At 36.8% G+C, this 27,747-nt stretch overlaps 2 protein-coding genes across 5 annotated transcripts in view; one reads left to right on the top strand and one right to left on the bottom strand.

Moving 5' to 3' along the window:
- The window catches only part of LOC121857887 (pyridine nucleotide-disulfide oxidoreductase domain-containing protein 1-like), a 21,439-nt gene extending 2,747 nt beyond the window's left edge, over nucleotides 1-18,692 (bottom strand). Inside the window, exons 1-8 of one of the 4 annotated variants that reach the window (XM_042354126.1) lie at nucleotides 18,617-18,692; nucleotides 14,253-14,359; nucleotides 11,510-11,710; nucleotides 10,854-11,067; nucleotides 7,215-7,369; nucleotides 3,422-3,599; nucleotides 1,799-1,903; nucleotides 1,105-1,235 (exon numbers count right to left, since the gene is read on the bottom strand). In XM_042354126.1, the coding sequence (XP_042210060.1) occupies nucleotides 1,105-1,235; nucleotides 1,799-1,903; nucleotides 3,422-3,599; nucleotides 7,215-7,369; nucleotides 10,854-11,067; nucleotides 11,510-11,710; nucleotides 14,253-14,342 (1,074 nt within the window). In that variant the 5' untranslated portion in view covers nucleotides 14,343-14,359; nucleotides 18,617-18,692. Of the gene's footprint in view, nucleotides 1-1,104; nucleotides 1,236-1,798; nucleotides 1,904-3,421; nucleotides 3,600-7,214; nucleotides 7,370-10,853; nucleotides 11,068-11,509; nucleotides 11,711-14,252; nucleotides 14,360-15,290; nucleotides 15,405-18,616 lie in introns of those variants that run through there. The other 3 variants (XM_042354123.1, XM_042354124.1, XM_042354125.1) reach the window with 3 other exon arrangements.
- Nucleotides 15,603-27,747, top strand: LOC121857888 (alcohol dehydrogenase class-3-like). The gene is made up of 8 exons (XM_042354127.1): nucleotides 15,603-15,750; nucleotides 19,760-19,861; nucleotides 20,612-20,753; nucleotides 21,149-21,369; nucleotides 22,028-22,114; nucleotides 23,663-23,792; nucleotides 25,966-26,232; nucleotides 27,411-27,747. Exons 1-8 carry the CDS (start codon nucleotides 15,733-15,735, stop codon nucleotides 27,575-27,577), a joined length of 1,134 nt encoding a protein of 377 aa, XP_042210061.1. The 5' UTR covers nucleotides 15,603-15,732; the 3' UTR covers nucleotides 27,578-27,747.

Raw genomic sequence — 27,747 nt, 5'->3', positions numbered from 1 at the left:
ACTGGCAATTCCTATAACTGCAATGCCTTAAAAATAGACTGGTACTGTACCTAGTATTTTGCCTGGGCCCAGATTCACTAAATTGATTGTAACTTTGATCGTATCTCTCCCCATATCTCGAGAGGCTACGATGACTGTAGGATATTGGCAATCGGCGATTGCAAGTAAGTCCTGAGGACATTCTTAAGTCGGATTTGTACATAAGTTAGAACACATGCTATGAGCATACTGTGCTTATAGAACAATGTTTAAAATCCCTCACTTAATTTAAGGGAAAAGAAGAAATAGAATGACAAAATACATAGTCAATGAAAGAAAAAAAAAGTATTTCAGGTAAATAAAATACTGTAAATTTCAAGTTTAACCCTGTTCGTATTGGTGGGCATTCGTAAGTCGGGGACCTCCTGTATATCCCTACGTAGCAGTAGGTGGTCAGCAATTTGTAGAGGGTCCAAAGGATCGCTAAACACCCTTTCTCTCTGGAGTTCACGGTCATGAGCTAAAGCAATCATTAGTTACATCGTCACAGGTTCACTCTTACTAGTGACGCTTGAAGTACTGTATGGCTGGTAGCTCTGTGTGTCTTGACGGGTTATATAATAAAGAAAATGGGAGTTATTTCTGCCTTGTGTAAGCTTATGGGTGCTCAGTGGCCACCATAACTTTTGCTGTATGAGAAGGTGGGTTACAGTCACTGTAAACTGTTAGTGAATCACCTGTTCAGCGTTAAGGTTGATTGTATGGACTTACAATGACCGTAAGTCGTTTATGAATCTGGCCCCTGGACTCCAGAACATTCTTGAAAAGTCCTCCTGACTACAACTAATACCCTCTATGATATGAAAGCTACTCTCCAGATGTATAAATATGCAAATTAGTGTACAGGACGAAAGATCACCTTTGCTATCAGTTATAAGTGTTTACTAATGCATTACTATATTGTCCCTTAATTTTTTTTCACACTTTTAAAGGATTCTATTTTAGCCACAAACTTTTCACATTCTACTCTCATATAAACTTGCCTTATAAAGTCTTCAGTTCATAAACAACGATCAAGGTACATTTTACATTACATTAATCAATCAATCAATCAGCATAACTTACCTGAAACCAATGTTGTGCCGGCTGCCAACCAGGAGTGCAAACATCCCCTGCAGCATACACATTCTTTTCTGATGTTTCCATCTTTTCATTAACCAGGAATCCACCTTCTTCTCCCAAAGTGAATTTATTACCTGAAATTCATGGTAATACAGTACAGTACTGTACATGAATTATAAAATGAAAATTTGACTATACTGTGCTGTTATTTTAACCTTGGTATCTGTGTATGTACTTGGTTTTACAGATAATTTTTTACTTCTTCCATGTACGTACAATAATATCTCCATTACCCACATTATGTATGAATGGTTGTGTGTGCATGTAACAAAGTGAAAGAAAATGGAGAAAATAATGTACGGTATATCTACCAAAAATATGATTTGAACAATAACATAGCTCACAGCTCAACCTCACCCGCTCTCTATGCTACTGGGTGACGAGTCGGTGACTCCGCTACACAATTACGTGCCATCTCTACGGATATTATTCCTCATTATCCCTTGTTTAGAAATATTATTTCACGTTTATGTTGGCTTAGCGATCATCTCACTTAGCCTACACATACAAGCTCACCACCACACTGTGGCAGTTATCAGAAACCATTCAAATGTCATTTGCTTACTTCTGCAAACAGCATACTGTTAACATGTTGATAATAAAAATTACCAACAGACTGAGTGCTTAAAGAACAAACCTTTTAAAAAATTGGATGTGTTGGGTGTAACACCAATTGCCGACACAATGAAGTCGCAGCCATAGACTTTGCCATTTGTCAACTCCACATAAACAGGCCATTCTCCTAATAAAGTAAGAATACAGTAGATTACTTACATCACATAACTTGAGATGAAGCAATTCTAAATTAGTAAAAATTAAGGTTTGATCCTGTAATCTTGTTTTATGATCAAAGGTGAACAGAGCACCTACTGTACATACTGTATATGCTAACAAACCATTTCCAGCATCTCCACCACATCAAATTAAAATCATAAAGGCTCAAATACAAACTATGGCTATCTTTCCAACACATATCTGGAGCCAACAGTTGCCTACTCACTGTTTTCCGAGTTCAAACCCCGGGTCAGATGCAAGAAGAACGTTATCCAGTGTGACCTTACCAAACATCATAGGGTTTCTCTGGGTCCTCTGGTCTCTTCTTGTACTAACACTGGACAATGAATGTTGTCACAAAGAACAGGCTGACTGTCTGAGTGACTAGTAAGCTGACAAGTGGTGAAAATTATAAATTAAAAAGGAGTTTCCAAATGATACATATGTTGCCATTCAAAAAAGACATTAGAAAAAGATGGTTTCCTAAAAAAAAAAAAAAAAATAAATAAAAAAAAAAAAAAAAAAAAAAAAATCAATTTCTGATCATAGAAACATAATCAAACATGTGCTAAAGATGAGCCTTGGAGCTCCTATTTCGTAACACTAAAAGGAGGGTGGGAATTTAGATCATCTCATCACCTCTGGTAATAAATTACAAGTTGACCTTATAAACCCATTCTGTTAACAAACCATTGAGGAGTAATTCAACAAACCACGCCTTTAGTGAATGACATTCCATATAATGTACTGTATTATTTATACATTTTCTTGCTGGAAACAAGTCTGGGCAATACTCATTTATTACGGTAGTGGTCATGCAAAGCATTAGGGATCTCTTTCAGCACTTTATTACTGCAAATACTTTTTTTTTTATTTTTGTACATTCTTCCCTTGTATTTTATTTATCTGATATTTTCATGCCACCTTTAGAAACACTATGGGCAGAGTAGTGGAGGGTGTATGGGGTTTGACTTATTTAGTGAGTCAGGAGGGAGTCCAGGTGCTAATTTGGAAACCTCCCCTTTAACTAATCTTGAATATACCCTTGACATTCCCTCTCACCCAGAAGGATAAATATAAACTGTACTATACAATGGAACATCCATTAATACTGTGTGATTCTGATACTAAATTTATTTTACAACATTCAGTAAATCTTAATCCACAGCTGACATGATGATACAAAAAGACTACAGTACTGTTTAAAGGAATATCTCTATGTGTTATCTCAAAATTCTGAGTACAAACGTTGTAGCACACGTACACCATCAATCAATAAAAAAAAAGCTTCCTTAAATTTAAATAAATTTATTTGACACTGACTTTTTAATTCTTGATTACAGAAAACTTAAAATTAAAAACACAGACAAACAAAGCAACAACAATATTCCCATTAATTTCAATGTTTAATTAATTTTAGAAGTTACACAATTTCTAGAGATCACCTTAATATTAATATCAAACCCACATAAGTAATTGTTCTTACCTTCCTCAGAATTTAGAGTAGTAATTGTTTTTCCAGGTTGTCTGACATCTACTGGTTCTAATATCTTTCTTATCTCCACCTCAGTCTCTATGGTAACTTTACGATGGATGTCACCTTTTAGCTCCAGTCCAGTGTGCCAGTCTGGGCCAAGTGCTCCTCCTAGCACTGATGCTCCAGCCTTCAAACAAAATTATGACTGAAAAATTCCATAATTCTAACAAATATTACTATGAAAAGATATTATCAACACATATAACATGGTTGGATTGGTTAAACAAGACATCTCATGAAAACGAATGGCCGTGAATCGCCAAATCCGCAAATAACATTTGCGGACCGGGTGGGGGGATGTACGTTGAATGTATATTCCCTTTATGTGTTTGCCCTTAGGACAATTATTTTTTTTACCTCTACAGTGGTCCCTCGATTAACGAACGGTTGAATTAACAAAATTTTGGTTAACGAATTAGCACCCATACGGATTTCCAGTTCCATTAACGAACAAAACTTTGATTAACGCAAGCCTTAGGAGAAACAAGTTTTGTTGTGCGCATCAGCCGATCAACTGATCGGCTAGTCTGCCAATACAGTAATCGGTTTTATGTTTACATTCGTTTCCAGTGGAGTAAATATCAAGAAAGCTGTGTTCTCGAATATTTTTGCATTTTTTATGTTAAAATTATTGGTCATTCTAAAATTTTGCCATCCAAGCTCTGTCTACATAAAGTTTTTCAACTAATATTTTTGGCTCGATATATATAACTATTCATTTATTGAAACTCATTTACATGCACACACTGTCCTAAGGGCAAAGCTGTACTGTACATGTACTCAAAATAATTTACTAAATGATTACTAAGATTTTTGTCTAGTGCAAACTACAGCATGTTTATATTCAAATTAATCACTATCATATAAGAATTCCAGCAATGTAAATTATATTCTCTCCGGTCACTTCTGTGACATTTTATAAGCAAAAAAATCAATCTAAAGGACATAAATAAACAAATAAATACTTCACTAGACCTCTGGCGCCAACTGTCAAACATGTCACTGTCACCTCCCCCTCCCCCCACCCTCCCAGCCAGGGTTTGGTGGTTTTAGACTTAAAGCTTTTATCTTATATAATATCACAGACTAAAGTTAGGGGAATATAATTTGAATTGCTGGAATTCTTGCAAGACAGTGAATAATTTGAATCTAGACATCATATATTTTGCACAAGAGATAAAAATTTGAGTACATTTTAATAATGTACAAGTTTTTCAACTGTATTTTTGGGTAGATTTACATAAATTTCTTAATTTATTTTTATTCATTTACATGCACAGACCGTACTATAAGAAACGTAAAAGAAATAAATGACCTAAGTGCAAACCTGTAGTGTATACAGTACTAAATGACTACAATACCTGTACTAAAATTTTTATGTTTAGTGCAAATTATAGCTTGTTTATATTCAAATTAATCATTATCTTACAAGAATCCCAGCAATGTAAATTATATTCTCCCAGGTTACTTCAGTGGCATTTTTAAGAGAAAAACTTAGTCACTCTTAAGGACTGAAAAATAAATACGCATTAGACCTTCGGCGCCAACTGTCAAACATATCACCTCAGCTCCCCCTCCCTCCCTCTCCCCGTCATGGTCACAATGGCACGGCTGGTCTGTTTCAAACCTGATGATTCATATTATGCTCAACGCCCTCAAAACATGTGGATAACTGGGGAGTTATCCCTAGGAAAAAACGCGTTTTCCCTAGCTTAAGTGCCGTCCATTTTCTCTGACTTCCTGAAACCAGCCTCTCTATTAAGTAAATTTGAATGTGAGAGAGAACACCATTGTTTTGAGTCAATTTAGATATGTCTGATTACAGATAAATAATTGAAGATCCTTTGTGAGTGATGTTGAAAGCTTCAACTGTCTTTATTGTTAGTAACACTTGTCAAGTGAGTGTCAAGTCTACCAGTACGAATGGTATCCCGTGATATCGTCCTTGGGGATAACCATGAGTTTCCAATTGCTACTGAAGTTAGATTATTTTGATTCCCAACCCCCAGAGAATCTGATATTTTTAGTTTGATTATTGTCAGTTGTCTATTTAAGAAAGTCACTAATCTCTTGAAAAGAATATGTCACACTCTTATCTCCAAGATCTCAACGTATACCCATAGAGGGTCCTTGTCTAGAAATCCCGCTGATGTTGTGAGAATGACGTTAACAGCGTGTGTATTTGATGCCCATTTCACTTTTTCCTGGCAAGTTCAATCGCTGATTAGATTATAAAAATAGACATAAGAAATTCACCTGACCCATGACACTGATTTTCATAGTTGAATGTACAGCGACTGAGTTGAATCGAATTTCTGTCGTTTGTGAGATTAGCTCTTCTGGCATGCCTGCACAAGCCCGAGTTGCCAGATGCCCATATATAAACTAATGCACGAGGAAGACTCACACGCTCGTGACTCTTTCTCAATGCATCTCCAGGTATGTGAACGATTGTTTCCCGCCGTCATGTAAAGTCAGTTTAACTCAGCTGAATTTTGTGAATATCAGTGTTCATGTTTTAACATAGTGAAATGATCGTGTGCCAAGTATAATTAAAGAAACATAAGTATCGTCTGTATTGTTGCCAGACGTATGTTATGTGTGGTTGAAGTTAGACCATTTTAATATGCTCGTGACTCTTCCTCAACTCATCTCCAGGCATAGAGTGGGTGTTAGCTGAATACCCGGCAGCTACCAGGGACCGGTAGCTGCATACCAGCTGACTGTCAAGAGAAATATCAATAATATTAGGTTTTTTAACACTTACATTAGAAGAGATGGCTGGGCACACGGGGATGGGGGGTTGGTTCCGAGGCAGAGGGCAGATTATTGGCCCTCACCTGTATCACTTGTATCACCTGTATCACTATCCAGGGCCTCTTTCTCAAACCCCTCAAAGTCCATATCCTCACTATCACTGACTTGGGCTGGCTGTGGTGAGTGGCGGGTGAAGAACTCCTTAATATTTTGTTGACTGGGCGACCTAGTGCGCACCCTGACAGCGCCGCTTCCCGCGTAAATGATGGAATAATTGCCGGTCTGGCCAGGTGCCGTGTAAATGACCAAACGCGTAAAGGAAATCCGCGTAAATCGAGACTATACTGTATACGTACTTGTATGCGTGTATGTGTACACACACACACACACAAAACACATAAAAATAAATAATAATGGGAAAATACTCTCACAAATAATCAGAAACAAATTCATTAAAAATGTGACAGTTTACCCTCAAGTCTGTGCAAAATTAATAAAGTAATAAAGCACGGACTTGAGGGTAGACCTTCACTTTTTTAATATTTTTTTCTGATTATTTGTAAGAGGATTTTCCAATTATTATCTATTTGTACTGTATGTGTTTTGTGTGTGTGTGTCTACACACACACACACACACACACACACACACACACACACACACACACACACACACATATTTACAATACAAGTAAAGGAAATTACTGTATCTAGAAAAAATGGCTCCCTGTCCCGGCTGCAAAAATGCCGGCAACTTTAAAACTAACCACAGATATTCTTGGGTACATCCAGGGTGTCATCCACGAACAATAGAGGACCGCGAAATAAAAATCTGCTAACTTGGGGGACCCCCTGTACTGTACTGTCACAACCTCCACATTGATTTACAATGCTTCATATTAATTCACCCTACATGCTATAATCAGGTTCAGTTCTGTTAACATTATCACTATGTGGTTTTGGTGAAAAATAAAAATTAATTACCAACCTCCATCTTATCCACCGTGTACTTTCTTCTCTTCAGTGGGAAAGTGTTTTCACTCTTCTCCTTATCTAACTCTGGTCGAAGAAATTCGGCAGCTCCAGCATCAATAAAGTTTGCGGTCATGAACTTATCTTTGATGACCCATAAAATTTGCAAACCTGTAATCATTTTAAAGATACAGTAATTTGTGAGTTGACTTGTCTGTGCTAATGTACTTCACAAAGCTAACAATTTTCGTGCATATCAGTAATTAAAACATTTGGTTGCTTCTCAACTACTAATTGCTGCTGCTGTTGTAGCCTGTGCTGTACATGCATATAAAATCAATGAGCCTCAGATATCAAACAACTATCACCAGTCACTCCCAGAGATCATTTATGGAAATTAAGCTGAAGAAATGTCTGTAGTACATAATTGTTTGATTTGTTGTAAGTAGATGAGTTGCGGTGTGTTTCTATAATAAAGACAGAGTGGATTTAGGGTCAGCTGGATATCATGTCAATACTAATTGATAGATGGATGGTGTCCACAACATACTTTTGTGGGATGTACAATACTCTCATTTCTTTGGGGAAGACAATTTCTGAAATGTGGATATCTGGTGGGGGTGTTCAACATGCTGTTTAGTTTAAAAGTTTGCACTGATGTTATGTATGTGTCTGTGGGGATAGTAATTACATTATAGGATGAGGTTTAGGTGGTGCTTTGTCAAGTGTGTGAGCGTAGTGTTGTGCTGTAGTGCATTTTTTTGTCTTTTAGTAACTATCTCTTGCTAATATCAACTATGATCAAAGAAGATTGTGATCACCATATCCTCTACCACAGAAGTGAATGAAATGTTCCAGCTAGGAGCCATGCACTCATCACACAAAGCAATTTATTTCACTTGTTTTAGTCACAGAATTCAACTTTACAAACTAAACACGCTAAACTAAATTTTGATAAACAGTAAAACCTCGTCAAGGCGGACATCGCTTAAGCCGGACATAATTATTTTCCTAAAAATAATTCACAATTTTAATACTGTCATTAAAAAATTGAAAAAACAAAAAAAAATTTCCTCCGATGACATACAGTGATCCCTCGGTTAACGAAATTTCGGTTAACGAATTACCTTCCATAAGATTCTTAACTTCGGTTAACGAGCATTCCCTCGATTAACAAATTCTTACAAATTTTTCCCAACATGTTTTCGCCCGCATTTGGCTGCCCACCAGCTGTAGTATTAGTCCACCAATACAGTAATCGGTTCTAGGGCTTAAATTCCTTACTATTTTAGTAAATATCAAGAAGTTTGTACTATTCAATAATTTTAAAAGTTTTATATTAAAATTTTTAGTCATTTTAACAATTATTTAACATAATTTAAGTACAGGGAAACTAGTTTTTAGCGCGCCAAACAGCCTGTCAACACACCATACAGGCGTTAGTCTCTGTGTCTTTTCAGTTCAGGTAACATCTTGCTTCAGACTCTCTTCAACATAAACGCTTTTTTTCTGTGTTTCCAGTCAAATTTTTGGTCATTTTGAAATTTATTTTACATATTGACAATATATAATGCAGTGCAGTGTTGATTTAAAGAAAATAATCTTGACTTACACCAAGCGAACTAAAATTTTATGGGTGAAATGGTGCCATGGGGTGACTTCTCTTCCACCCCAATGCCTTCTCTGCTCCCTTCTCCTCCACCCCCATTATCATCATCATCATCATCATCCATGAGCCTTCTACATACACACCTCAAAGTAAGTGTACTTTACTACCTTTTTTGTTGACTTTAGGCAATTTTCGGTGAGCTGGAACCAATTACCCAAAAACCCATTGAAACAATGGTTTCGGTTAACAAATTTTTCGGTTAACGAGCAACCTTCTAGAACGAATTGTGCTCGTTAACCGAGGGACCACTGTATCTGCAAAATTTCAAGGGACCAAGGCGTCAGCACGTGGGACACAGGTGCCCGAGAGTTATCAATTTTTGTTTTGGGGGGGGAATATTATTTCACTCTAGTAATGATACAATGTTTCTTACTATGTTATCATAGGTAAATGCATGGTTTATATACTGTAATTTGTTTATCGCTGTGCTCATCACCGTTTTCAAATTTGACTACTAGACATGTATTTCTCTCATTTGTATTTTGATTGTACGCCTGGCAATGGGAGCCCGGGAGCGAGTGAGTGACCTCTAGTTAAAACGTAGTCTGCAGTTGTATCTCTCCTCCCTCCCTGCCATATTTCACTGTATTTACTGTTATTATTAGTGTTTACTGATATAATAGTGTTTATTAACAATTAACCATGGCATTGTAGCCAGGTTAAACATTGTCACTGTTAGCACCAGGCTACTGGGCCAAGCTATGGTGCTATGGTTGTTTTTCAATTCGTATTTTCAGGTAGATATACGTAACTTTCTTCATTTATCTTTACTCAGTTACCTGCACACACCATCTTACATACATATTGTGAAAAAAGTAAAAGAAATAATTGTCCTAAGGGTAAACAAATAAAGGGAATATACAGGGTATACATTTCTTTGCACACAAGTTAGCCGGCTGAGTCTGGGAGGGGAAGACGGTCGCAGAGTATAGAGGGGGGAGGGGCGTCGCTAAGGGATTGGAGTGCCAGCTGATGTTCGTTACTATGGTGAAACAGGGAGTAATTTGCAAATGGTGGCTGTGTTGAACTTCCAGTTGGCTTTTATTTACTGATATGGCGATACACTATTTTTTTATCATTTTTATTTATTCCTCACATTTCCTGGTACTGTATACTATTTTAAGAAAACTATGGCTACAGGAGGAAAATAAGTTTTTTCCTAAATACTCCCTACCGTAAAATACCGTACTGTATTTTGGGTGTTTTTTATGTCATTATTTATCATTTTTATACATTTAGTACATTCACTGCAGGCTGATGTAGCAAACATATTTTTTCATCATTATTAAAAAATTAAACAATAACCATGGCCCAAAGAAAATGTTTGATATCCATAAGGATGATGAGAAGGTTAAGCCTAAGACCTTATCAGTGAACTAAAAGTAAGTGTACAGTAATTTATGTACATTACTTTTTAAAATTAATTTATATTAAAAACATGTATTTCTTTCATAAAAAAAATTGGATACAGCTCCTCCCCGACTTAGGACGGGGTTAGGGACCCAAATCCAGGCTGTAAGTCGAAATGATTGTAAGTAGAAAATGCTGAAATAATACATAGAAAATCTAAAATGGGTGTCTCTTTTTCTTCTCAGCACCACAAAACTCTCACTTTTAAGCTTGCCAGCCATTTTAAAGTGAATTACAAACGAAAATTTGTAATTCACTTTAAAAGCGCACAGTGCAATCACTGACGTTGGGACTCGAAAATACGTAATTTGACAAAATTTGGGTACTACTGAGGCGGTCGTAGGTCTGGGTGGTCATAAGTCTTTTTGGAAAAACTTTGATCTTGGACTCTAAGGCGGACAACCTCTTATCCCGGACACCCCTTCCCCCAAATTAGTTCGCCTTAGCGAGGTTTTACTGTATTGTACAAGTACTGTACGTACTGTAGTTTCAGAGTATGGATAAGAAGTAAAATAGACATCTAATTCTATTAACAAACAGTATTACAGTACAAAAAGGCAAAGATTATAAAATTACCTGTAACTTCAAAAACCATTTCTGTGGCAATACCACCATTCCCTACAATGAGAATTCTCTTGGCCTTCTGAATACGTGACTGAAACTGACATGCCGACTCAGTATCACGTATCCAGACAACATGTGGACTGTTGTCTATCAACTTTGGGCTGGCTCCTGTGCACACACATAACTTTTTATATGCAAAAGATCTACCACCAGATGTGTAGATAACCTGTAAGAAGCGATGTAACTAATCATGATCTACAACAAGTATATATACAAGTACAGTACTGTACTAAATCACAAACTTGTGCCAATGCTATATTGTACTGTACTATGTATTAACACACTACAGTACAGCACAAGACTTTATATTTAAACAAAATACAAATAAAGTTATTGTTATAATTTCTAGTGTTACTATAAATGTTAATTAGCATTTTAGCAAATAAAAATCTAAAATAAATTTAGGATATGGTACTATGTGTTTTGTTTCACATATTCTACTTCAACAAAGTAACTACCAGTACGGGTAATAACTAGAGTAGAATCTATTGAATTGAATTTATTCAGTCACTGAAACAAAGATAATTTTCAGTTTGATTCCAGTTTACATATTATCAGTACTGTCCAGTATTCTTAAGCTCAGTAGTCTTATTTCATACTTGTCTCACCTGTTTGTCAGCATCAAGGTGAGCAACAGTATCTTTGGCAACTGTCACATTTGGGCAATTATTCTTTAGTTCCTCTGCTGGTCTCTCCTCCACATCAAATGAGTCCAAGGTCTTAGTCAGAGGTAAGACATTTGTCACGGCCTTTATAAGGGGTGTGGCAGTAATGACCAGAATTTCAGCCTCAGGATGCAGGATGTACAACTGTAAGGAACCAACAATGGAGAAATACTGTTCTCATTTAATTTTCAGCAAACAATAAAGATACTCACACTCAACAGTAACTTAAAATAATGGTGATGAGAATTATCCTCTACCATGAGACTTGCCTCAAAGAATTCTAAGGGCTAAACACCTAGGGATGTTTATTCACCCTGGTACAGTATACTGTATACAGTATGTCTCTCCTAATAAAAACTTATGTTGATAGCCAGAGGTTTATATTCATGATTTCTGCTGATGTCCAGCTTTATATTCAAATAATAATCACATTCAGGCATCTCGTGTTCTGTTTATTGATGACATACAGTACTGTACTGTACTAAGTGAGACATGAAGGATTGTTCATAAAGCCCATTTTATGATCAAACCAATAACCAAGTGACTCATGTGTCAGAGATGTGATTATGTGTAGGGTTGCCTTATGTATTGGTAGTTTGATAACAGGAGCAACGCTTACGTTTGTAATTGTGTTTTCAATTAATAATTAAATTTTCAACAAAACAATAACAAGAATATATGTACACCCAATAAAAAATTATTCGGCACCCTTACGACGTGATGCATTATGACACGGGTGCCGAATAATTTTTTAGTGGGTGTACATGGCATGATAAGAGTCCTTCACATTCAAATCTTCAACTCTGTTCTCTTCACCAATCCATCCACACAGGTCACTACTTCCTATTTTCCTGTCCCTTCCGTCTAACCATTACCTTCAATCGCCACTGTCCTTTCCATTACCGCTCTGTCCACTGTCACTACCAATCACCACTGTCTCTTTTTCTCCCACTCTTCCAATTGTCACTTCCAATTGACAATTTCCTTTCTATCGCCACCTAGCTGCTCGTCACTTTCTATCACCATCTCCTCCATTGCTCTCGATCGTCACCATGCCTGCCATCGCTGCTCCGTCAATGGTCACTTTTGATCATATGTTATACAGTAAAACCTCAATTAACCGACTTTCGGGATAACCGTTAATCCCGAACCCCTAATTTTATTTTTTTTCGAGGATTAGCCCACCCGGGCACAGGTCACTGACCCACATCGGGGCCTGGGGGGCGATAATGTAATAATATTAATAATGATAATGATAATAATAATACTGTAGTAATAAAGAACCATAAAGAAATGCAAAAATGAAAAAAAAATCAAGAGCGAGAAACAATGTACCTGTATGTATGTTGTGTTGTCGATAGTAAGAGAAACAATTGAGAGCCTGCAATTGTGTGTAAATGAGGCAGAAAGTCAGATCAGCAACCTGGAACTTGGTCACAATTTTCGTGATACCATATGGCAGTAGGGTCTACCATTAGACAATACATTATGCTTGTAATATCTTCCCAGGTGGAAGTACCTCCCTGTTTGGTAGCTGCCTACTATCATGCAGTGCATGGTACCTGATGATGTAAGCTAGAGAGCACTGCCAGACACAAAAGTACATTACAGGTAAACCTCGAAATACTATATCCTGAGATGTGATATTCCAATTTAACTATGGTTATAAATTAAGACTATCTCCCTATATAGGATCAAAACAAATCGCTTTAGTGATAGCCATCGATATCCATTGGTTGGAAATTTTATGTCTAGTACAAACTATGTGTTGTAAATACAGCATGCCCTTCAAATTCGCAGAGGTTAGGTTTTCAAAATGGCCGCGAATCCCCAAATCCGCGAATAACATTTAATGACTGCGGGGGGGGGGGGGAGAGCTTACATTTTTACTTGTGTACAAAGAAATGTATATTCCCTTTATGTTTGCCCTTAGTACAATTATTTCTTTTACCTCCTGTATTGTATATATGTGTGTGTATGTGTAGACACACACACACACACACAAAACACATACAAATAGATAATACAATCAGAAAGAAATGTATTAAAAATATTGAGGTGTGCCAGACAACAATTAACTCCTTCTCCAACCCCCTGCCACAGTCTGAGTCACAACCCTCGACTTCTGACACCTCTCCAGTCCCAGCCAGGAACTTCATCCTCTTTAAAACCAAGCCAAAGCCTACACCTCCAGCCCCCACTGTAGAATCCTCTTCTTGGACTCCGACTCCCACTCTGGCTCCAGCCTCTCTGGACTCCACAGAGGTTGTGTGGGAGTCTGAGTGACATCTTCACTCCACCTACAAGAGTCCCCTTAGCCTCGAAAGGGACATGTAAGTGTTATTAAATTGATTTGTACTAATAGTAGTATTGTAGGATTTGTTTGTCGGTGATACATGTGTGTTTGGGGACTGGTTGGGAATGCATCCCATTGAACCCATGGGTTTTTCAGGAACGTAATAGCATTGTATCTCAAGGTTTGCCTGTACGGTATTGTGTTTTCCATATTTTACAGTACGTACTGTATTGTTTTTATTGCTTCAATTTGTGTCTGTATTTGTACATATCAATCAATATAAGAGACCTAATCATATTATTCCTGCATTTTCCTGAGTCTGTCCTATGCAGCCTCTAAGTGAAAAATTATTATTAAAGGCAGAACCTTACAAGTGGATCCATAACTTACGTGTTCAGCACAGGTAACACCTGCTATGCCTCCGCCCACAACAACATAGCTGTATTCTTCCATTGAGGATTGCTCATGCCCAAGATCCATCTTTTCTTGAAGTGTCTCTGTATAGGAGAAAAATAAGCACCTTGTTGTTTTTATTATGTTATTACAGTACTGTACTGCATTTCAACAACAAAGGTCTTTAAGCATATAACAAGGTTAGTAATACAATACACTAGTCCCACAACATTAAAAATTATGAGAGATGGAACTCTCTGTGTTAGCACAGAGATTATGACCTTCATTATCGTCAGGAATCCCCCATTTTTGGGAGGGGTAGAGGGGGGCGATATGGGTCCAACTAATTACCCAAATGTAGTCGCAATAAAGTCAAATAATGGTCCTACAAGAATAAATCGGACTGCCAATCACTTCTGGACTGGTATTTGGTGTCACGAAGTCAAATAAAATTGGTAAACTTAATTTAATCTGAGTTAATAGATCGAGTGCATGTACCTAACCTAACCTAACCTAACCTAACTCAGATGAAATTAAGCTTACCAATTTTTTGTGACTTTGACACCAAATAATAATCGAGAAGTGATTGGCAGTCCGATTTATTCATGTAGGATCATTATTTGACTTTATTGCGGCTACATTTGGGTAATTAGTCGGACCGGGGCGATATCTCAGAAACGAGTGATTTCCGACGGAGATGAAGGGTCATAATCGTTCAAAACTCATAAAAAACCATCAGAAAGACATAATTTTGTTGTCTAGTGGAGTATGGCAATTAAAAGCAAATTTACCGGTCGAAGCCCTCTCAGTTAGATATAGTTCCTGGGTTGTGTGGTTAGGTTAGGTTAGGTTAGGTTAGGTTACATCAAGTTGGATTACGTTGAATTATGACTGAAACAAAAATTTTACCAGACCTAATCTCTACCCTGTTGGCAAGTACTGGGCAGTTTACAGTTCTCACTAAGCTTATTTTCATTTGTTATAGATCCTTTCTAGTTTAATATTGACAAAATAATCACAAAAGGGACAACATACTGTACGTCTTGGCACAGAGAACAACAGGGGATTGTCTTTACCTTCACCTGGTAACTCTTGGTAGTCACCGTGGCCAACTCAACTAAAATACTTAAAATATCTAGAAAGTCTTTATTATAAATTAGAAATGAGAAAGAAATATTATTATTTTTATTATTATTATCGTTATTATTATTATTATTATAAATACTAATATTATTATCGTTATTTGTATTATTATTATTATTATTACCATCATCATCATCATCATCATCATTATTATTATTATTATTACCATCATCATCATCATCATTATTATTATTATTATTATTATTCGCTAATTTAGCTCTCCACAAGTTCCCGTCAAAGACTATAATAAAAAAGACGGGAAGCAACACACCGCACCAGCCACCGTGGTCACCAGTCATCTCGCAGAGGCGTTAGTTGTTGTCAGGCGTGAGTCATGTCTACCAAGGGTCAGGTTAGTAAACTCTAATTGTGGCCTTTATAAATAAAATATTAACTGATATTTTATTTGTGTGATATAAATGTAAATCCCAGGGATATTCAGGAAAGACAAAATCTAAGAATCACGTGCATTAAAAGGTATAAATATGGTGATACATGAAACCGGCCGGCGCCTGTATTTGTCAAGGCCAGGATGATGATGTGTGATTTATATATACTTTACACCACTGATAGGCTCCTTAGTCGTTTGGGCTATTTAACACTAAAATATCTAGTGTAGAACTTATTGGAGATGATTGTAATTAACGCTGTTATTAAGACAATAGGTTGTAATACAGCTGGGACTGTATATGATGGCCTGTAGGGTGCCTTATGTCTTGACACACCCAGTACTGCACTGTAAGGATACACCTTAACAAATTACTGTTCAGTATAACCACATTAAACTTGACTTGGGAATACTTCTATCTATGGCTGCAGGTTTTTTCTTTTATTTATCAGTGGATTTTAATAATTTGAACAATACTAAAAAGAACACCAAACAAACCTTTGAAAACCTTACATAACGTTTCCTAAACTGTAAAAATATTAAAAATCTCTCGAGTTTATGGATCCCTCCTCATCTGAGCACCGGAAACACCATCACCTACTAAACACCGAAAACATGAATAAAGTAAACTTTATAGTTTTTATTGTAGATATTTGCTGTGACCGGTTAAGTTCGGGTCCGACTAATTCCCCAAATGTAGCCACAATGAAGTCAAATGATGGTCCTACAAGTGTAAATCGGGCTGTGAATCACTTCTTGATTATTATTTGGTGTCATAAAGTCACAAAAAATTGGTAAACTTAATTTAATCTGAGTTAATAGATCGAGTGCATGTACCTTACCTAACCTAACCTATCACAACTCAGATTAAATTAAGTTTACCAATTTTTTGTGACTTTATGACACCAAATAATAATCAAGAAGTGATTCACAGCCCGATTTACACTTGTAGGACCATCATTTGACTTCATTGCGGCTACATTTGGGTTCATTTGAGTAATTACTCGCTCACTTGGTACAAGCACGCGATCTATTAACTCAGTTTAAATTAAGTTTTCCAATTTTTTGTGACTGTGACACCAAATACTAGTAGAGAAGTGGTTGGCAATCCGATTTATTCATGTAGGACCATTATTTGACTTCATTGCTGCTACATTTGGGTAATTAGTTGGCCCTCTGATTGGCTAAGTACTTTCTGTTTAAGTACTTTCTGTTTACTATGACGGGTCTGTCCCTCAGCTAAGGAATTTAGGTACCATGTCTTATATTTGGCCTATCATATCGAGAGTTTCGTGAGATCCAGCAAGCTGAATGCTGGGTGCCATCCTGAATGACGTCACAGCCCTCATACCAGTTAGTCATTTCTGCTACAATGCGTGTTTTGTCAACACGAATTGGTTGTAACGCGATTGGTGAATAGGGGAACTCTGTTTGTAAAATGCAAAGTTTTGCATATGAATGTTGGCTGTAGCGTGATTCCATCCTCACTGTTTTAAGAGGAGTTATGCAATGTTTACATTTCACGTTCGACATCACATGTTCAATGGATTCGTGTCTTGTTTGTGAAGCGTTTTTTGAGAGGAACTGTAAATTACGTTTTTTTTTTGGCCAATTTAGCTGTTATCCATTAATACTGTATGAAAAGAATAAATAAAAATAATGTTTCGCAGTGACGACCAAATACTGTTATGGCTTACACCAGCGCTCTCTGTTTACATCACGTGATCAGTTGAATCACGCGGTTTCTGTCGATTAGTCAGTGATTTTCGCTGTTTTCCAAGAATCGTTGTGGTGATCGAATTGCCAGTGGTGAACGTAAAAGAGGTTTACAAGAGCGCAACTATCGCGCTGTAGCCTGCTCCATCCTAGCGACCACCCGGGCTGCTATTGTGTGCTTTTTTGGGTGGTGCTACCACCTGTTGAGTCAAGATAATGGCCTCTACCTCTACTGGGGGTCCTGCTGGTGGGGGTGGGACGGACTCATCTAAGGGGCCAAATAAGAAAAAGGAGAAACGGGACTATCATAAGGGAGTTAAGTTTGCCAAGTACTCGATGCAGGATAAGCAGCGTGTGATTAAATTACTTGAAGGCCTAAAAACTAGTTTCTGGAAATCAGGTTAATAAAGGCAGAATTTGTATCATTTGGAGGTTATAAATGGGGAAAATCAGAGGTTGATGTAGAGTGGCCAGTCTATACTGTTACTGATCCCATTAGTTTATGTATGTGCATTTGGCGAATTTGAATTTGGCGCAATTTTTCCAGTATAATAGTCGCAAAATACAAGATCTTACTGTACTGTATATAAAATTAGCTAGGCAATGTTTATGTTTACATATATGATTATTACTACAGTACAGTACAGTATTAATAAAATATGCTCATGCTGCTTTTACCTTATTTTTTTCATCCAACCCTAATCAATGATGTTGTGACACGCATTCATATTAATGGTGTCGCTCATATGTCGGCAATATACCCATCATCTTCTCCATTGTAGGGATCGAGTCAAGGTTATTTGCGTGCGGTAGACCCTATGATAAGGCCATTATCACGGAGGGTGATAAAGCATTATCTTATGAACCATATTATTCCTCACATTCATGCTTAGTTTTATGAACCATATTATTCTTCACATTCATGCTTAGTTTTCTGGCTACCATTCTGAGGGACAATACAGCTTGGAGGATTCTGGTATTATTGTTGTGAACCCCAGCCACCAAGACACACATGCTCCATTATTTCATGATTATCTAATAATGACGTAATCTAATATGTCAAGTAATGTAAAACTCGATTGGGTGAATTTTAATAAACAAAACGGTTACATACTTTCCCAGTCATTATTGAGAAATGGAAGTATCAGAGCTCGATTGTTGAACTGCTTGGGTGCTTGTCTGTGTGTTGGGGGAGGGGTGGAGCAATGTCCGGACAGCGGACCCGCCGTCCAGTAAGGGTGAGGGCGGACACTTCACCCTCCAACTGGATTGTATCGAGAACTTTTATCCGGGAATGTATCATAAATTAAACATCGAGTTGTAAGTTTTCTTAAATGGATAAAGAATTTGATCTGATTTTATCGTCCTTGTATCCTTGATTTTGCATGTGCAGTATTGTTTCTACATTTTTTCTAATAGTTTGAAATTATCAATAAAATATGTAGAATTTTCTGTGGCCAAAAATACTTTGTTTTATTTTAGATCCTGGTTAAATAACCAGTTGCCATTCATCCAGATAAAGAGTCAAATAACCCGTCCTTTTATTAACCTGTGATTAAAAAATTAGTATAAAATGGTTTCAGTTAAGAGTAAAGTTTGTTTTCACTTAAGAGAAATTGATTAGACAGCCAAATGAGTTTATTTTGTAGGTCAAGGATGTCCCCTTATTGTACAATTTATTAGATGAGATCTGTTAGATGTTCCTTTGAATGTATAGAATGCTAATCTGGTGAAGAAACAAGGTTAAGTATGTGAATGTCCAAAAATTATAAAATGCCTCTGGGTAAAATTACAGAAGATCTCTGCCAGGTTAATAATACTTTACTTATCCTCTTCACCACTGATGAGCTTGTTAGCCTTATTGGCAATCGATCACCTGACATTTAGCCTTAAAGAATTTTCTGAAATCTTTTTGATAAGCTGCTGTAACTTCTTGGTGCAAAAATCAGAAAAATAGGAAAATTGGTTTGTTTATTTACTGTACCATAGAAGTAGACTGGTCTCTGTTGACTATTCAAATATCATTCTCATAATTATATTGTACTTTCCAATTTTTACTTGTTCCAACACCAATTTTGCATTTTGTGCATCAAAATAAACATTCAGGATAGATATATCCAAAAAGATGTCATAAAGTAGTGCTTTACTGCACCGTGGTGTAGATTAATATACTCTTTTTCTTTTCTATTTTTAATTTCTTTTTACTCTTATTTTTTTGCCCCCTAGGCCCACTATTAACTTTATTTCAATTTTGCAGGTCATCACATGTAAAGCAGCTGTTGCTTGGGAGAAGGAAAAACCATTGACCTTAGAAGATGTAGAAGTTTCTCCTCCAAAAGCTGGAGAAGTCCGCATCAAGGTACGTTACTGTATAAACCTGTAGTACTAGAATGGTTTTTCGTCATTGTCATTCAGGTGTGTATACAGCACTCCCCAAAAAGTATTGGGCTCTTTCTTCATTGATACAATGTGTCACAATGGACGAATATTTCCACCTAACCACAACAATAACAAACACCAGACTGACCAAGCGTGGAGTGAAACGCTTCGAGTGTTACCCACTTGGCCAAATATGCAAAGATTTTCCCAGATAATTTTATATAACTTGGCCTTTCCCGAGTTATTTTATAATAAATTCCGAGACCATATCTGTGCCGAGTTATATGAAATTCCAAGATATCGAATGCCGAGTTATCAAGAGTTTATTGTACTGCGCTGGTGTCAGTGCCAATTCGACGTGATTAAAAGTTGGCGCGGATGTTGAGTCAGGGTGTGTAAAAAGTGTGTGCCAAGGGCCGAAACTGCCTAAAAATTAATTTTGAAATGTACTGTACTGTATTTTGTTACAATTTCAGTTTGTGATGGTTGTCAAATGAAGTCATGGGCTTTGAAATATCATTTTTCACGGCTGTCTTTCACGTTCATTAAGTTTGTAGTTGAACTATTCATAAATTTGTACACCGATGGATCGATTTATTTTATATATTTTTTTTACTCTATTAATTGTTTAAAGATCTTTTTGTAATCTCCCTTTTCTATTGCTTTCATAATGTTTAGTGAGTTTAATAATGTTTCAGAATATTTATGATTTGTTTTCCTTTTTATACAGGTACTGGCAACAGGAGTCTGTCATACTGATGCTTACACACTTGATGGTCATGACCCAGAGGGGATATTTCCAGTTATCTTGGGACATGAAGGAGGTGGCATTGTAGAGAGTGTTGGGGAGGGAGTTACTTCAGTCAAAGAAGGTAAGGTCAGTGGGGTGTGAGAGGTAAGGTCAATGGGGTGTGAGAAACAACATCAACAGATGTAAAGTTCTCTCATAGTACAGCACCATTGGTTCATAATAGGGCTACCAAAATTTAAAAGGTCCCAAAATGGTGGTCATAGAGCTTATGGAGGAAATGTAAAGTAGGTTTAAAATGCCTTATAGTTGTGTGGATTGGCTTGGTAAGGCACCTTTTTAAAAATGTAAGCATGTATGAATGTAAAATATTTATGATAATTTTTCAACTTGGCTATGTGGTAAAATGTCATGAGCACCTGATTGATTGGATGACATTCCATGTAAACATGGTAGGCAATTTTGATAATGAATATATATATATATATACAGTATATATAAATAATTTTTTTTTTTCAGGTGACCATGTTATTCCTCTCTATATCCCTCAATGCCGTGAATGCAAGTTCTGCTTGTCGCCCAAGACGAACTTATGTGGCAAGATCAGAGCAACACAAGGCAAAGGTGTTATGCCAGATGGGACCTCACGGTTTATTTGTAAGGGCAAGCAAATCTACCACTTCATGGGATGCTCCACTTTCTCTCAGTATACTGTTGTATCTGAGATATCAGTTGCCAAGGTGAAATTTTATTATTATATATTTGTTTTTGGTGGAGAAACTAAATTACACCATTGCATTCAAAGTTCCAAAACATTACTGTGTCAAGTCCAAAATTTGAAGAAATTTGTATAATATTGTTAAAGTATCTTTACTTTGCAAGTAGCTCTTATGTAAGTTCAAGCACCAGTAGTTAGATTATGCTCAGAATGTTTAAGTCTGTTAGTTTTGTGTTCCTCCAAGCTAATGATAAGTTATACAAGGCCAAACCTGTGGTGGTAGTCTCTGCAACACTCTTAGAGGGGAGAACTGAATACAGGAACCATTCAAAGCAAATGGTAAATGAGCTAAAGATTTGTGTCAGCTGTTATGATGTAGCTGGAACTAAGTGGATAAACCCATGAAGATTCCACTGACAAACAAATAATGATCAGATTTATTGCTTAGCTTACATAGTGTCCAGGACTTAACCTTCTGGTTTAAATGGTAATCGTTTTATCCAGTTCTTGCAATGTGGCTGGGAAGTATATTCAAACTGATTTGTGTATTAGTTTGATCAAGCCTTGCTGAGGTATTTCTTGGGGCTGAGCACAGTAGGCTTTGCCAGGTGTAATTCATAGTCACTTGGCCTGAACTCGGGCACAAATGAAGCCAGTCTACTATTTCTCCTTACCAACAGGTCAATGACTCTGCTCCTCTTGAAAGCGTTTGTCTGCTTGGCTGTGGATTGAGCACAGGTTATGGTGCAGCTGTCAACACTGCTAAGGTAAACACAGTACAGTACTTTACAGGAATATATTTGCATGTTCTAGCTACCAGTTACATTCATGCACTAGGGAAATATGTTTCAAGTTCAAGGTAATTGGTATATAAAGTATGGTTAATTACATTTTTTCCTAACTTGAACCTATGAGATAAAGATGCTAGTACTTAGAAGTTTTAAGAAATTAGTGAGGTGGCTATATATATACAGTATATATTTTGCAGTGGCCATTTATGGAAATTACTTTCAAAAATAAATTTTTAATAGTGTTTCAGTTTCACATGAATCATTTCTGGCAAAAATTAGTACTTTTGGAGGTACGCCATCCCATAGAAGAGTTGTCAGTCAGAATTTTTTTGTAAGATGGCAGGTCAATGGGTAAAGAAAACACTTAAATTCACTCTGGTAATATTTTTTAAATAAATTGGGCCAAAAATAGGGTTAAAATTGCTAAAAAGTTACGTGACTGTGAAAAGCTCTGTTATTGGTTGTGATGTTATATGTAGTGATGATTAGACAATAAAATAATATTATAATGCTAAAAAAATATACTTTGCTGTACCATTGTAGTGAAAAACATGGTTGAACTTACATACACGGTTAATGAACTATTGATGGAAGAAGTTGTTTTGGGGACTGAACAGTGAGACAATGTGGAGCCTCCCGGAGGGTGGCGTCCTACCGTGGCCTAGCGGATGCATTCACCATTACACATCCTTTCTATCACCCTTTTCTTTATTACGAGCATTGTACAGGTGCTCCTCTATTTACCAACGAGTTATGTTCCTGAAACTTGTTTGTAAGTCCAACTTTACTCTTGTAGATACCAAACATGTTGTAAAAAAATGAATAGATTACGGATATACACTTTAATACAGCCTTAAAACCTGGCTCACTCTTCTCCTCTTAGGTAATGTTTGTTCTATCTGGAATTTTCTTCAAAATAATCCAGTCTCATCCACATTAAGCACCTGTTATGACAGGTAACCCCCCCTCAGTGATAATGTTTGTATCTCTGAAAGTTTGTAAGTTGAATGTTCTTAAGTAGAGGAGCACCTGTTCACTCGTTTGCTCCTTCTTCTTGATACTTTCAATTTTACCACCAAGTCCACCTTTACCATAAATGAGGAAGGATTACACAAATAAAGTTTTAAGATTCACGTGACCAATGGGATCACCATCCTCGAGCTCCCTCACTCACCCAAGCAGACGATGCGGGCGATGTAAGTTGAGAAAAACGACTTGTATCAAAAAAATCTTTCCTGAATAGCCGAGTGACAGAAGTGGGAAACGACGTATAATGGGGACCCACTGTAGTCTTATCTTGGCACTGTACCTATAGAGTAGTCTTGGAAATTGATCAGATTGTTGAAGAATGGTGCAGTGTTGAAGTATTACACTGAAATAAATTTTTAGTTTAAAAATAGGTGTAATGTAAAGGTCTTCTTGAAAATGGTATTTTAACTTTCAAACCATAAAATTTGTTGTTGGGATTGTTAATAAAATGAAAGTGAATTGATGCTATATTATGTGTGTGGAACTCTCTTACAGGTAGAGCCTGGTTCAACATGTGCCATCTTTGGGCTTGGTGCTGTTGGCTTGGCTGTTGCAATGGGATGTAGAGCCCAGGGTGCTAAGCGCATAATTGGCATTGACTTGAACTCAAACAAGTTTGAGCTTGGTGAGTATTGATTTTAATGCCCTAGTCATTTTTGAGGGCATATACTGTATACAGTAGTAATTTACATCTGACAATTATTTTGTCTTTTCTATAACATTATAACAAATTTAGATGCTGCAATGAAATTTTGGATGGTATTATCACGTAGATGTTTCATACAAAGTTTGTAATCTGGGTCAGAATTTGCTGTTTTTTCTAATATTTGCATATCCAGTTCCATTTATAAATACAAATTTTCCTAAAAAATGCATCAACATCCCCAAATGCATTCATGCAGAGTATTTCCTCCTCTTTTCAAATCTATTTGTTAATTTTTTTTTATAAATACTAGTACAGTTCTTATATCAAACTACACCATAGAAGGCTTGTTTACCAACTACAAAGCTTGACTGTGGGGAAATGCTTGACAAAACAGCACAGTGCAGGGAAAATGTATAGAAAATATTTGCCCGATGATCATGTTGCCTGCATAAATATATTTCCTATATTTTAATTGTAAATATTTTCAATAATATAATTAAACAACTCTTAATAGAATATATCACAAGCATTTACAAAAATATGCATTAAACAAGTGGAAACAGGAGAAAATTTTATTAGAAATAATCAGCAACATATGTTTTTATTTACATTTGTGAAGGTAGCATTGAATAGGCAGAACAGTCTGAAGATCATTAATTTGGCATCGACAGACAACCAACACTTTGTAGATACAGTGAACCCGCGAACATCCGGACTAAAAGGTGGGACCACCTGTCCGAAAAAGCCGATTGTCCGTAAATCCAGTGAAATATGGCAGGGAGTGAGGAGTTACAACAGAAGACGATGCTTTACCTAGTGGTCACTCACTCCTGTTGCCAGGTGTATGATCGAAATACATAATGGGAGAAATACATGTCTTGTAGTCTAATTTGGAAACGTGACAGCCACTGATAACCTAAGCTAACCATGCATTTACCTATGATAACAGTATAAGAAACATTGTATCATTACTAGAGTGAATGAAATAATATTCCCACAAACAGCAATTGACAACTGTTTGTTTTTCTCCTTGGGCACCTGTGTCCCGTGCACTGACCTCAGATGATCTTTGCTCTGTTTTGGGAGTGCTTCTTAGCCCCCGGGACATCCAAATGTTGTCCGAATCTTCCGAAATCTGGATTTACCAGGTCCAAATCTTTGACGGTTCATTGTATAATGTACCATCAGTCCTTTATTTCATTAACTTTTTTTGCCGTTACCAATAAGTCAAAGTTGCTGCACGTTTAAGTGTCGTATCATTAGTGACAAAAGGACAAAGTTAAATCTGCAGGTACTGTAGAAGAAATGCCATCACACATGAATCTCCAGGTGTGTTCTTGTGTGAAAGATGAGAGATGTTTACCCATATTGTATGATGCATGGGAAAAATGAAAAGCACACTTATGCACTCATGTACAGTGAACAGCTGAAGTTTGTCCCACCCAATATAAGAGTTCATCTGGTAATACTGTATGGGGAAGAGTTGATATATACTTTAAATGACTAGTTATTTAAGATTCATGATCAGGAGATTGTCTATGAATACATTTCTTGTTTGTACCTTAACTAATATCAGTGTGTAAAATGTGGGAATATAATGTTATTGAGAAATACGACAGTGCTGCAGGACAATTCATTACTAGGGAGCCAAACATATATGATTATTCGTACTGCTGATGACCAACAAGTATTTTTCATGCCAAATGACACATTCACTGTAATGCATTTTCAGCAACATATATTTTTCAATAACATTGTTTTCCCCACATTGTGCAGATTGATGCCAATTAAGTTGTACAGTACACAAAAAATACTTTCATAGGTAACCTGATTATAAATCTTAAATAACTAGCCATTTAAAGGGAAGCATATGTCAACTCTGACTCCCAAACAGTGTTACCAGATCACCTGCCCCATATCATGCAGGTGGGTTGAGACAAACTTCTGCTGTTGACTACATGTGGATTTTAGTGCAGCAGAAAAAATTGTGGAGTAAAATAGAATGGTGCAAGTGTGTATCCTGATCATATGAAATTGCCACAAAGAGGATGACCTGCAGTTGGGTTATATTTTGAAGAGTTAGGTTTACAATACTTGCAGTAAGGTTTAAGATAACTTTTACTCAAGCTCATCCAAGTGTTTTTTCTTTCAGCCCAGCCATTTGGGTGCACTGAGTTTGTAAACCCAAATGACCACAAGAGTCCCATTCAAGAGGTTCTTGTGAACATGACGGATGGTGGGTGTGATTACACTTTTGAGTGTATTGGTAATGTGGATGTAATGCGTGCTGCCTTGGAGGCCTGTCACAAGGGCTGGGGAGAGAGTGTCATCATTGGTGTTGCAGCTTCAGGGAAGGAGATCTCCACCAGGCCATTCCAACTCGTAACTGGAAGAGTTTGGAAAGGAACAGCCTTTGGAGGTGAGGTCATGCTTTTCATTAGGGTACTAATTATTTTACAACTTCCAAAATTTATAATACAGCCCTGTATTTGCAAAGCTGGATTGTTTCCTGTCCCAAGCTTGCCAAGTAATCAATATATTAATTATCATAAATGTTCTATAGAGCTTTTTTGCTTGCTCTCTTGCTGTAGTGCAGAGTGACCAAATGGACATGGACTCCTTTCATTCACTTTACAGTTACTGTAACAAATGTATTCTGCCATGGTGTTCCCTCTCCACACCACAACCTTGAGATATCCACTTTATTTGCCCATCACTTCATGTAACCGAGCATCACACATTAAACCAATCAACACTGGTCTGAGAGCTCAAGTTCATTGTCGACATACACACCCGGGTCCTTTTAACATTCGGTCTCAATTAAAACAGTCTCTTCGTCCTGTTGGGACATGTGATACGCCTCCTTACTTTTGGTGCCACCCAGGTGCATCCTCTTTCACTTCTTGACATTGAATCTTTACAGTCATTTCTTCAACCATTCTTGAAGCTAATAGAGATCTTTCTGCAGCTCTTCGCAGTCTGTTTGGTTCTTAATTTACCTAAATAACATGGCATCATCTGCAAACATTTGTATTGCTTCTGGCATATCATTTATGAGGCAAACAAACAACAATGGGCTCAATACACTTCCCAGTGGTACCCCGCTTGTCACAGGTACACATGACGATTTTGTACCATTTATCACCACACGCAGTTTGCAGTCATGCATGTTAGACATATTTTTGTTAAGTATAAATTAAGTTGTTTTAGTTTACAGATACTTTTGGTGATGTTATTGTATCTTGAAGTTTAGTTTGTTTAATGAACATTTTTCTCAGTTTCTATTCGATTTGGTATCTGACAGCAAAATTTCCAGTTTTCTATCAGAGGTACAATATTTACTTTTGTTAGAAAAAGGTATAGGTTTACATTCCATGTCTGGCATTGAGGTATACTGTGTTACTTTACATCTAATAAAGTTTTCTAGTATATCTTTCTAACCTTTAAAGTTTAGTGAAAAGGTTAAATATGCTCTTTATAAGATAAATGGATGAAATATCCTATGTTAAGAGATGCAGGTTGTCTTCAGTATAATATTTCCTATACCGCACTGCACAGGTCATGTAGGGAAATAATGTCTTTAATTTCTGTTTCTAGGTTGGAAGTCTCGTGACAGTGTGCCAAAGCTTGTTGAAGATTACATGAGCAAAAAAATAATGGTGGATGAGTTTATAACCTTCAAGAAACCACTAAACGAAATTAACAATGCATTTGAACTGATGCACCAGGGCAAAGCTCTCCGAAGTGTTGTGTTGATGGAGTAGTGCCAGCTCCTATTTTACCTTTAAGGATAATGTATGTAATAGTAAAGTCATTATTGCTTTACTTCAAACATGATTTAATCTATATTCATTGTTATACAAACAAAATTATTTGGTTAGAAAATTAAATTTCCTGTATGCAAATATTTCTGAAATAAAGTTATCAGACTGCA

Source organism: Homarus americanus, unplaced genomic scaffold, assembly GCF_018991925.1.
Source record: "Homarus americanus isolate GMGI-L3 unplaced genomic scaffold, GMGI_Hamer_2.0 scaffold6354, whole genome shotgun sequence".
Taxonomy (NCBI): Eukaryota; Metazoa; Arthropoda; class Malacostraca; order Decapoda; family Nephropidae; genus Homarus; species Homarus americanus.
Note: the sequence above shows the minus strand (reverse complement) of the source record. Positions and strands in the feature narration are given on the sequence as shown.